Source organism: Prunus mume, linkage group LG6 (genome assembly GCF_029339155.1).
Source record: "Prunus mume cultivar Tortuosa linkage group LG6, ASM2933915v1, whole genome shotgun sequence".
In the NCBI taxonomy this organism is placed as follows: Eukaryota; Viridiplantae; Streptophyta; class Magnoliopsida; order Rosales; family Rosaceae; genus Prunus; species Prunus mume.
Genome location: NC_142703.1, coordinates 13,750,233 through 13,762,974, shown reverse-complemented (window position 1 = coordinate 13,762,974; position 12,742 = coordinate 13,750,233). Strand labels below are relative to the sequence as shown.

General features: G+C 38.8%; 1 protein-coding gene, 1 long non-coding RNA gene and 1 pseudogene across 2 annotated transcripts; 1 reads left to right on the top strand and 2 right to left on the bottom strand.

Annotated features, from left to right (window-relative positions):
- Nucleotides 1-452: 452 nt before the first annotated feature.
- On the bottom strand, nucleotides 453-1,331 carry LOC148916153 (uncharacterized). The gene has a single exon (XM_089053813.1). The coding sequence runs from the start codon at nucleotides 1,218-1,220 to the stop codon at nucleotides 738-740; it is 483 nt and encodes a 160-aa protein (XP_088909939.1). The 5' UTR covers nucleotides 1,221-1,331; the 3' UTR covers nucleotides 453-737.
- A 466-nt stretch (nucleotides 1,332-1,797) lies between these two features.
- On the bottom strand, nucleotides 1,798-8,405 carry LOC148916151 (serine/threonine-protein kinase ZRK1 pseudogene; annotated as a pseudogene).
- Nucleotides 4,401-5,369, top strand: LOC148916152 (uncharacterized). The gene is made up of 2 exons (XR_016128293.1): nucleotides 4,401-4,727; nucleotides 4,925-5,369. It is a non-coding gene; the product is annotated as an uncharacterized LOC148916152 (long non-coding RNA).
- Nucleotides 8,406-12,742: the final 4,337 nt, after the last annotated feature.

Below are 12,742 nucleotides of genomic sequence, written 5' to 3'. Positions count from 1 at the left end.
TAGCTCACATGTCCAATCACATTATAACATGTTGATTAAATAAATAAATAATTTTTTTTAATGAACATCCATTTTTTTCTGCAACTTCTCATCCCCTCCCTCTACTCTGTCTCTCTCCCCCTCTGCCCTCTCTCCACCCTATGCCCCCCTCTCTCCCTCTACTGCAACCAATAAGTCGATATCTTTTAAAGCTGTGACCTATAAGCATTATTTAGTTGAACAGATGTGGAAGAAGTCATCAAGGAGAATGAGATTTTGATAGCAAAATTTGTTGTCTGCAAAGGATTTTTCTTAGTAATAAACTGTTTATTGTATGTTAATCATTTGGCCAGTGAAAAAAAGGATTTTCTAAAGATTCTTTTGCACTGAATGGCTTAATCATTTGGATCAAACAGAACATTACAAATTTTCTCTTGGGAACTATGAATTACAGAAGAAGATTAGAGAGTGGGTTGAATATTCAAATATAGAGAGCTTAACATTAACACTTTAACAACGAGAGACCCAAATGAGCGAAGTGTAGCTCACATTCATTTTGTGCTTGTTAAAAGCCTACTAATTACATGCCAAGGTACAAGTTTTCCCTTTTCATGATCAAACAAAACCATGAAGTACAATCACTTAAAAAGTACTATTTCCCATTGACACTACCCAAAATAGTACAAGTCACTTAGGACATTGTGACATAATCACAAACACCTACCATGCAAGAAACAACACACAAAAAACCCTCAAAATCAATCGTCTTCTTCCTCACCAGATTCACCATCACTATCATGGCTCTCTAAAACAATACCATCACCTTGATACCCACCTCCCAAATCACAAACCCTAATCCACACATCCTCAGGAACCGGCACAACCGACAGCCTCGGCTGCCTAAACAGAGCAAAATCCTTGAGCCCCTTCTCCCCCTTCATCTCCTTTAAGTCCACCGGCCTCCTCATCTCCCCAACCGCCTTCACATCAACCACGCTATCGTCTCCGCCGTCCGAATACCATTCCCGAACAACCGTGACCACGCCAACTACGCGGCGGGCCTTGGCGCCAGAGTGGTAGAAGAAGCATAGGTCACCGAGTTTCATGGACTTGAGGTTCTTCTGGGCTTGCTTGTTTTTGACGCCATCCCACTTGGTTACGCCCCCATTGGCTGCTTGGTCCTCCCACGACCACTCTCCTGGCTCCGTCTTCAGAAGCCAGTAGTGTTTCTCTTCGCCCATCGATGGAAATTTTCTTCTCTGCTTCTTCTTTTTTACTTTTTGGTCAATGTCTGCTTTTCCTTTCTGTTGCAATATTGGGTTTTGTGTTGTGGCTTTTGGCGGGGAAAGTACGTGTTTTAGCGCCACGGGAGTGTTGTCATCTGTCAACTACCATTAAGATTTTCACTCATGTTGGTTACCTGATTTGGGCTAATTGCTTGGACCTTTTTTTTAATTTTGGGCCATAATACTGTCTGATCCAAGTTAGTAAATTCGCCCATAATGTGAATATATTATATACATATGTACATATTTTTTTTAAATACTTTCATTCCTCAGATACTTTAAAAATATGACAACATACACGTTCTTTTAAACTAAACTTACTATACACAAATATACATATATTTTTCACGTTTAATACATGTATTTTGTATCAATTTTTGAATAATAAAAATAAAATTCATGTATATTTTCAGATATTATTGAATAATAACACTATATACATTAAAAAATTTACATAAATAATATAAAATGAGCATTTTTATGTTGTCAGCCACACTAAATTTTTTACATAAATAATATAAAATGATCATTTTTAAGCTAGTGCGCAAGCAAGATGAGACTTGTGAATTCGTACGAGTTCTTTGGTTTGGCGACGTCAATCATATATGGCCTTGCTTCATTTTGGGTTTGGATGCATGACAATGCAAGTGCTAGGAAATCCCGCAATTGTTGTTGTTCTTTCTCAGCTTCCCCGACCTCCTCGAAGATTTTAGGGTCTACAATGTTGTGAATTTGAATTTGGCTATCAGAAACATGAAATTTCAAATTTGCAGTAATTGCAGTTCTTCCCGTCAAGAGTACAAGTAAAAGAACACCAAAACTATAAACATCAGTTTTTTCCGTAATGTAACCAGTTGCCAGGTAGTTGGGGTCAGCATACCCATGTCCATTTCAAGGTATCTTCTTCAACATGGGATTGCTTCGGAGGAATGGTTATGGAGAAAGAAAAGTTGGAGAGTTTTGGAACATAGTCGTCATCCAAAAAAATGCAGCTGGAACTTAGGCCCCTATGAATGATGGGTCTCGAAAAGGCAGGATGGAGATATGTAAGTGCACTAGCAAGCTGCTTTGCAATACGCAGTCTAGTTTTCCATGGTAACAAGGATTGACTTTCGTTATCCCCGCTTAAACTTCCATCATCCCTGAGAACTCCTTTTGCTGCACCTTCATGCACCAGAGCTGGGAGAGAAAACTCTAAGCAGCAACCTAATAATTTCAAGCATTCTTATGTGTGCTCATCTGCATTGATATGACAATATCACGAATAGCCCAAGACCTAGCTTCATCCTTGTCGGGCCAGTCCCTTGTAATGATGTACTTCTTAACGATAATTGTTTGGTCGTCCAGAATACCCCTGAACATCGTGTACGTAGTATAATGAAGCCTCTTCTACAATGCAACAAGGATTGAAGTTGTTGGTAGCCCTAACGAGCTCAGCAGCAGAGTAATAACGAATAGGAGTAGATTTGCCATCACAAGAAGCAACTAATAGCTGACCAGCCTCGTCAGCAATAGTTTGGGGTTAATTATTATTTTATTATTAGTTAGTTGTCATTGAGTTGCTATAAATAGCACCTTCCTCTTGTAATCACTTGAATCAAGAACAGATTCTTATTCTACTTCATTTCTCTTTTATCTTTCTTCTCTGGTTTCTCTCACTCACAAATTCTAGCTTTCTTCCTCTCTCATGGATTCTAACATGGCATCAGAGCCGTGCGGTTGACCTGTTCATCTTCTTTTAGCTCTCGTTCGCTTCCTCCTCCGCTGCTTCGTCAATTGCGCCGACTCAAGATTCTTCGCCGTCATCTCTCTTCGCTTCCGGCTAAGTTCCTTTCTTCGAGACTCGCCTTTTTGCAATCGGTTCATTACTTTCTGCGACAGCTTAATTCTTGGTGTTTCTGGCGCACATTTTGAAACCCTAATTTTTGCATTAATTTGGGATTTTGCTCTCTCTGTATCGACATTGTGTCAAGATTGGTGTGTTTTTTGGTGAAACCTTACCTATGGCTCCAGAAATTAATGTGATGGAATTGCTTCGTAGAGTCTGTGATTTCATGTCCCTCAAATTGGATGAAACCAATTATGTCATTTGGAGCTCGAAAATCCAGCATTTGTTGAAAGGATATCATTTACTAGGGTATATTGATGGTTCTGTGCCTTGCCCTGCTCGAACAGCAGATTCATATCAGACTTGGGTTGACAATGATATGGCCATTTTGAATATGCTCATTGCTACAATTTCAGAGGATGCATATACTGAGATAATGACTTGTACTAATTCTAAGGATGCTTGGGACATCTTACAAGACCGCTATGCTTCTATCTCAGAGGCCAATGTCATGCAACTAAAGACAAACCTTCAAACAATTCAAAAGGGTGTGGATGATATTGAGACCTATCTTTCTAAGATCAAAACTGCAAGACAGAGACTCAGCAGTGCTAAAATACAAGTTTCTGACAAGGATATATTACTAATTACCTTGACTGGTTTACCTGTTGAGTATAATCATTTTAAGTCCCACATTCGAGCTAGACCTATTTCCATTACCCTTGCTGAGTTGAGGTCTCTATTGTTGGCTGAAGAACAAGACATTGCAGCAGCTGCCTCACACTCTAATCCTCCTGTACTTACTGCTATGATGGCTAAATCCACTGCAGTTCCTGTGCATTAGTCGAACCAACAGTCTCTCAACTCTTCTCCTGCTGGAGGACACTGGCATAACAATCAGAGCGGCTATAATGGCTCTTCCAATTAGAATCATGGCTCTTCCCACTGGAATAATAGGGGGCATCACAGTGGTGGCCATAGAAACTATAGAGGTGGTCAGAACAGAAACTACAATGGTGGAAGGTATAATAATAGATTCAATGGAGGACGGTTTAATAATCGAGGCAACTTTAATGATGGTTACATTCCCTTTCAAGACCACAATTCCAACTACAATGGTGCTGGATTTTATCATCAAGGAGGATATAACAGTGGTGGTTTTCCAGCTGGATACAATGCTCAAGGAGGATATCACAGTGGTGGCTTTCAAGGAGGATACAATGGTTCTAGTTTTCAAAGTCCTTGTCCCTCAAATGGTGGTAGAGGATATCAACCAGGCAGCTATACTGGAGGCTACAACAGCTCACCTTTTAATCCACATGGATTCCCTCCTTCAGCACCACCACCTCCACAATACATTGTTCCCCCAAATCCTAGTCAAGGCATTCTTGGCTCTCCAACCACATCTGTCACCTCCCCTCTACAGGCTTGTCAATTGTGCAATGATCCTACACACACAGCAGCCTCTTGTCCTCAATTCCAACATGTGAAGAATCAAGCTCAAGCCTACACTGCATCATCCTCTTTTCAATTTGCTGATCCTAATGTTTGGTTGGCAGACAGTGGAGCTACACACCACGTTACCAATGACCTTGCAAATTTGAACTCAGCCAAGCCTTGCACTTCCAAAGAAGGTATTACTGTGGGTAATGAAGCTAGCTTATCTGTTGTTAATGCTGGTACTGCCTTCCTTAATTGTTGTGGCACTTCCTATAAGTTAGCCAATGTTCTGCATGTTCCCAAAATAGCACAGAATTTACTTTCTGTCTATCAATTTTGTCTTGAAAACAAGTGTCAAATGCTTTTTGATGCATTTTACTTCCTAATTCAGGACAAATTAGGGAGGATCCTATACAAGGGTCTCAGCAGTGATGGACTCTATCCAGTGCCACTAAAGTCAAAGCTGTTTACTTCACAAGGAAGGGCAGTTGCTTATCTTGGAAAAAAAGTGAGCTCTTCATTATGGCATAAGAGGCTTGGTCATCCGCCAATGAGGTGCTTGTTCATATGTTAAATAAATGTCATGAATCTTGTCACGTAGATCATGAGCCTTCTGTTTGTCAGTCCTGTTTAGAAGGAAAGATGAGTAGGTTGCCATTTTCTTTGTCAGAAACTAGGAGTTCAGAAGCTTTTCATCGAATACATTCAGATGTATGGGGTCCAAGTCCATGTCCTTCTATCTCTGGATATAGATATTATGTCATCTTTGTTGATGATTGTACAAGATATACATGGGTTTATCCTTTAATCAATAAATCTGATGTGTTTGGTATCTTTGTCAAGTTTCATGCTTATATTTCCACCTTCTTTAATAAGCATATCAAAATCTTTCAAAGTGATGGTGGTGGCGAGTTTGTGAACACAGCTATGAGAGATTTTTTGGCCAAACATGGGATTCTTCATTACAAATCTTGTCCTCACACCCCTCAGCAGAATGGATTAGCTGAGCGGAAGCATAGGCATCTTATAGACACTGCCTTGACTCTACTGTCCACAGCCTCTATGCCACTGAAATTCTGGTTTCATGTCTGTCTCTACAGCTAATTTTCTTATAAATAGGATGTGTACCAAAGTGTTGAACTGATTCTCCGTACAGCAAGTTATTTGGTGTTTCTCCTCAGTTGCAAGCTTTAAAAGTATTTGGTTGTGCCTGCTATCCCTATCTCAGACCTTATCAACCTCATAAGCTACACTTCAGATCATCTCAATGTGTCTTTGTTGGTTACACCTTTGGATTACAAGGGTTATTTGTGTTTTCACATTTCCACCTCCAGGTTGTACATTTCCAGGCATGTAATCTTTGATGAGAATGTCATCCCTTTTGCTACAATCAAGGCTAACACTATCAATCCTCTCACTATGCCCTTTCCTTCTTCCGTCACTCCTTTATATACTTCTCCAATAAGAGCTCCCTTGCCTCCAACAATTACTGCTTCTCTTCATGATCATGGTGAAAATATTAGTGACAGTGGTGGTACAAGTGGCAATGCAGAAATTGGGATTCATGGAAATGGCGGTGTAAGTGCTAGTGCAGGTAATGGTATTCATGGGGCAAGTGACCATCCAGATAATGGAACTGATGACCATGGTGTTGGTATTGGTAGCAGTGGTGTTGATGAAGGGAATACACACAAAGGAAGTCATGACAATTGTCACAATTTTGTTGACAATGGTATTTCCATACCTATGGAACTTCCATTGACCATTCCACATGCTGATACAAGTAGTAATTCTTTTCATGCAACCACTTCTAATGTGCATCCTATGATTACAAGGTCTAAGGTTGGGGTGTCCAAGAAGAAGAAAGCTTTTGCTGCCTCCAAGAAAGTGTTCTCTGTGATCTCAAGATCCAAGGATGATACAATCCCAGAGCCTAAGACTTACAAACAGGCTCTGCAAAGCCCTGAGTGGTTTGCTGCAATGAAAGAGGAGTTTGATGCCCTGCACAAACAAAAGACATGGTCTTTAGTTCCTTTGCCTTCTCACAGAACAGTGGTAGGATGCAAGTGGGTTTTTAAAGTAAAAAAGAATGCAGATGGATCAGTTGCAAGGTTTAAGGCTCGTTTAGTTGCAAAAGGATACCACCAAGAAGAAGGAATAGATTACACAGAGACCTTTAGTCCTGTTGTCAAGCACACCACAGTTAGATTAATTCTGGCATTGGCTACTCAATTCAAGTGGAAACTGAAACAATTAGATGTCAAAAATGCATTTTTGCATGGTGTACTCATAGAGGAGGTGTATATGGATCAACCACCTGGATTTGTTGACCAAGGCTCTCCTCGAATGGTTTGCAGGTTACATAAGTCATTATACGGTCTCAAACAGGCTCCTAGGGCATGGAATGAGAGATTTTCTACTCATTTGATTCATCTTGGTTTCACTCAGTCTTTTTCAGATCCAGCTCTCTTCATTTACAATAAAGGTTTTGTCTTGATGCTTTTATTGCTCTATGTAGATGATATTATTCTCACAGGAAACAATCCAGCTGCTATTGACAAGTTGATTCTTACTCTCAGTGCTGAATTTGACATGAAGGATCTAGGAAAGTTGTCTTATTTTCTGGGACTACAAATTCAACATACTTCCTCAGGCTTGTTTGTCAATCAGTCTAAATATGCTTCAGAGTTGCTTGCCAAGATGAACATGCAAACTTGTGCCACTGTCCCTACTCCAATGCTACCAGGAACAAAACTTTACAAGAATGATGGTGAGTTGTTGGACACTCCGTCTCTTTATAGAAGTATTGTCGGAGCTCTTCAATATCTTACTTTCAGCAGACCAGACATAGCATATGCAGTTAATTATGCTTGTCAATTCTTGCAACAACCTACGACCACACATCTCATTGCAGTCAAAAGAATTTTGAGATATATACAAGGCACTCTTGACTATGGGATTCAGTTTACTTCAGGATTCCTAGAGTTACAGTGCCTACACAGATGCTGATTAGGCAAGGTGACCCTAATGATCGCAGATCAACATCAGTTATGTAGTCTTTTAGGAGAAATCCCATTTCTTGGGGAGCAAAGAAACAAACGACAGTATCCAGGTCTTCCACAGAGGCAGAGTATCGATCTCTTGCAAATTCAGCGTGTGAGTTGGTTTGGCTCAAACAGTTATTGCAGGAAATCCACATCACTCTTCGTAAACCACCAGTTATCCGGTGCGACAATATTTCTGCTATTGCTCTTGCTCATAATCCAGTCTTTCATAGTAAGACTCGACATATGGAAATTGATGTTCATTTCGTTCGAGAGAGAGTTCAAAGGAAGGAAATGCAAGTCTGTCATCTATCTAGTACTGAGCAACTTGGAGATATTCTGACCAAAAGCTTAGCTGCTCCTCGCCAATATTCACAACAACCTCATGCTTGGTCAACCTCGCATGAGTTTGCAGGGGGGTAATAGCTGACCAGCCTCGTCAGCAATAGTTTGGGGTTAATTATTATTTTATTATTAGTTAGTTGTCATTGAGTTGCTATAAATAGCACCTTCCTCTTGTAATCACTTGAATCAAGAACAGATTCTTATTCTACTTCATTTCTCTTTTATCTTTCTTCTCTGGTTTCTCTCACTCACAAATTCTAGCTTTCTTCCTCTCTCATGGATTCTAACAGCAACAAGATCCTTTAGTAAGATGCTTCCATTCTTCAAGAATGATCTCTCTCTTCCACTTTTTCTCACACATTGGAGCAAAGAGAACCTAATAGATATAGACACACAACACCACACAAACACATAAATAATGAATTTTAAAAAATGATTAAATGATTCTCAAGAAAACATGAAACAAGCACACTTTGCTTTCATTTTATCATTTTGTTCTTCGGAACTTCACATGAAATCCAAAGATTTTTTTATTTTTTATTTTTGTCGAAAAATCCAAAGACATAAAATATCTCTTCAAGCGATAAGCCCTGCAAAGAGATGAAAAACAATAATAATACTTAGTTGCGAGCTTTCTTTTTCATCTTATGTGTGGAAGGATAAATTATTGTATGGTGTTATACTGTATGATCACGTGTCCGTTCAAGTGTTATAATATGGGTAGACGACATAGTTCATATTTTCTATTTTTAGGGTAATAAGTATACACTCATATTATAACACGTGGACAAGTTGTACCACATGCCCATACTTCAGACCACACGTGTGGACGAATTCTTATCCTACCACATCCAGTATATTGTCTCCAATATTCAAGGATTAAGGGCTGCTTTGGGACTATTTCTCTAAGAAGTACTTCTGTTTATAAGCGCTTTTAACAAAAGCAAGGGCAGAACTACAGCCACGACTACGGTGGGCTATAGCCCAGTAGGTTTTGAAGACAAAAATAAACCTATATCTATATGCTCATGTCTAGTTGGTTTAATTATTGTTCACTTCCTTCCACAAGTAGATCATCAAAACCCATATCTATAAACGTGTAAGCAACATGTTAGATTGTTTGCTTCTTTCCACAATACTTTTTTTTCCTTTCTTTTTTCTGTTTTTTTGCTAGACCTCCAGAAGAGGGAAATATTATTTGTTTTAAGTCTATTTTTATTCTTTTTCTCTTTTTTGCGGCGTTTAATAAAATATTCTTTTCTCCCTACCTTTTGGTGGGAAAAGGGTTTTAAAAAGGGCACAATATCTTAATCTAATTATTTATATTTTTGCACTTTGCATTTGTGAAGCTTATTCAATTGATGCGGAAAAAAAAACAGATATATTCCAACTGCAAATATTAGATTTAACATCATAATCAAGCAAGTAAAAGAGCACACAACCTATTCATATATTCATTTTGATAATATGTATTTTTTGTTATTGCATTTAATATGTATTTTTTTCTTTATGATAAAGCTTATTAGAAATTACTTAATGAAACTATGATTTATATGAATTAATTATACTTTTATTTATTAAAAACTGCAGAAACTGTAAATTTTTTAATTAAAATAATAATTAGATTTAAAATTTAAAATTTTAGCTAGCCCACCCGTTAAAAAAATTCTGGTTCCGCCCTTGAACAAAAGCACTTTTATAATAAAAAATTTGAATTTTCATTAAAAAAAAAATCCCAAGCGCTTCCTGGAAAAACACTTGGGATGAAGAAGCACGATCGATGCTTCTCCAGAAAGCGCTTACATGACCCAAAAGCACTTCTAAACTTTTATGTCAAACATTATCAGAAGCACTCCCAAACATGCCTAATTTGCTTACAAAAGAATTTTGGGCTTCAACCATTAAAGTTTTGATTTGGTAAAAATCCCTGAGTTGATTAAAATTTTATATAAATGTTGACAAAATGAAATGATATTTTTAATTTGATTAGCTTGCTTGCTTCCTTTATGCACTATCAAATATCAGCACCCATAAAAGAAATAAATTAAAGGAACATCTCAAATTATATTAAAATCATACCTTACAAGGTGAGCGAAGAAAAAACAAAAGAAAAAAGAGAAAAGAAAACTTACAAGACTTTGGATAACATTGTTCACAATTCAAATGCGTCTCTTTAGCACCTAGGCCCCTTGGAACTCTTAGAAGTACGTTAGAACTGGATTCAGATTGTTCCAAGTAAAACAGTAATTTGTTGATATCTCCTCCCACTACTGTAGATTTCTTCTTGTTTCTTGTTGGAGCTCCTTTTTTCTGTTAAAATGCAGCAGTTTAGCTCTTTATTACTTTCATTTTGTTTGAGAATTACTAGAGTTTCGAATTGATATGTTTTGCAGGGTCAACGCCATATTATGATAAGGTAGGAGGAAGGAATGGCATGCAGTGGGACCTGAAAAACCAACGTTTTATTTATTATTTTTCAAGGATATAAATTTTTTTAATGAACTGGGGAGGAAGTTTCAAGGATATTTGTTTCTTTTGGTTGTCCAAATGTTTAAACATTGGGAAGATGCATGGCACTTTCTAATCCTGACCTAATATATATGAGAAATGCAATTCCTAGTCGTCCAAAGTGATTTGACTCAACACTCGCCTTGTATGAATTTCCACGTTAAATTAATTTAAGAAAATCTGAAAACCACCAAAATCCAACTAAAACCAAGTCCACCCATAATCTAATCATTTATCAACCCCAACGTTAATATAATGCAAATTGTCTAATTTTTCTTTTCATAATGGGCCCATTTGATAGGGACATATAGGCTCCACCATCGGAAAGGCTATAATGAGGAGTTTATTTGAGGAGGTCAATCCCACCATCAATAAATGTGAGAAAATCAATGGACTTAAATATTTTAAATGGTTTGATGGTGAGATTGAACCCCTCAAATAAGCTCCTCACTCTAAACTCCTCATTGTAGATGAAAGGACCTAACCCAAATTCCACTTTGGAATCCGGGTCGAACCCTGTTTCTATCCGACACTTGGTGGGTGTGGGGTCCATATGACCAAACTGCCTTAGAAAACAATAACACAAACTGAAAGACTTCCACTCGTGGTTGCACCTTGTAACTCTAGGCTGCCTACATACCCTCGAGGGATCAAGCCACACATAGTTCTTTCCTCCTGCTCCTCGATCCACCAACTTCACACATCACTGCCTCCTCACAGATGGGGCCGCAATCCTCGCAGCCCTGAGATACTGCTTCTATCCGGCTGCAATCCTCACGTCCGCACCATTTAGAAGTCCCCTAAAGGTTCCAATATGCCTAGGATATAAATCCCAAAGTTTGGTCTCGGTCGAACGGTCGATTACGCACGATCGCAAGATCGAACAATTACTATAAACCTAGCCCTAAGGTTGGCATTTATGGAGTAACCAGAACTCCGTGTTATGATCCGCTGAATCATATACGATCCTGAGATTACCTAGATCAACATATCCGAAAATGACTACGATCCAACAGCTTTGAACGTGCTGAACACGAAAAACACACACTAGGCAGGATCCGTTCGGGGTTCAAACGTTATCCGAATTGGAATCCACGAGTACGCACACGCTAGTGAGGACCAAGGGATTATTCTAGAACCGAGAGTGGTCCCCACCATTTTGCCCACGTGCCGCCACAGCACAGCAGCGTGGTTCCTAAAGCGATAGTGCTTCACGGAAAATCTCCAACTCACGGCTCAAGACTCCTACCCTAGGTGTAACACCCTATTTGGAACCACTTTTGTTCTTGAACCTACCCCAAAACCTGGCCGGGATCTCAACCCGAAATTCGGCCAAACCTTGGGTCCAAGATCGAGTTATCTACGCTAGAAATTTCTGAAATCTTACCCAACCAGCAGTTAGGGCTCGAGAAATAGATGAGTTTCCATACCTGGATCGCCGAAAATGGTGGCCGGATGATGGAGAATGAGCCGGCAAAGGTTTATGAAAAACTGTCCAACACTGCCTATTTCTTGGCTGTTTCCGGCGACTACAAAGGTGGATCGGGGTGACAAAGAGCTGGGGCTGGAAGAGGGAAGTGTTGTGGTTCTAACGGGACTGGTCTTGCTTGAATTGGTGGTCGGAGTTGAGAGAAATCACCTCCGGAAGTCGACTGATCGAGCTCTCTCTCAAAATGCAGAAATTTTGGGTTTAAAAAAACTAAACTTCGAAATATTTACGGTTATGCCACTGAACTTCTTTTGATCACCATTTCTTCGTTACAACTCTGATTTAGTCCACTATGTGTCTACGGACTCGTTTCGACGCATCTAAGCAATGGTGAGATCGAAATTCCCAAATTCCTTGCCGATAAAAAATCAACTTTTAAACCATATGCAATATTTCAGGGGGTATTCTAGTCATTTATTTGAATAAAATAATAGTTAAAAATTAATTAAGGATCGGGTTATTACAGTAGAAACTCCCTCGACCATTGCCCCGAAATTTTTTAGCCCTTAGATAGAATCTGAGTTTTGCCTATTTGAGATAAGGCAGGTCTAGTCTAGCATGTGCAACCTTTAGGGTCGAAAAAGTCCGTAATTGGGTAGGACTTGACTTAAGGCCAATTTTACAGGCCTACCCTCTATTACATAATTACTATAGTACATTAGATAGTTAATTATATGGCGACTAAAATTATTTCAATTTAGCATAGCAAACTTTTTTTACCCAAAAAAAGAAAAAAGAAAAAAGGCAAACTAGCAAACTTTCACTTTAGAAATTCATTCCATTGGTATGTACTATGTTATCTTTGGTCATAAAAAACAATAGA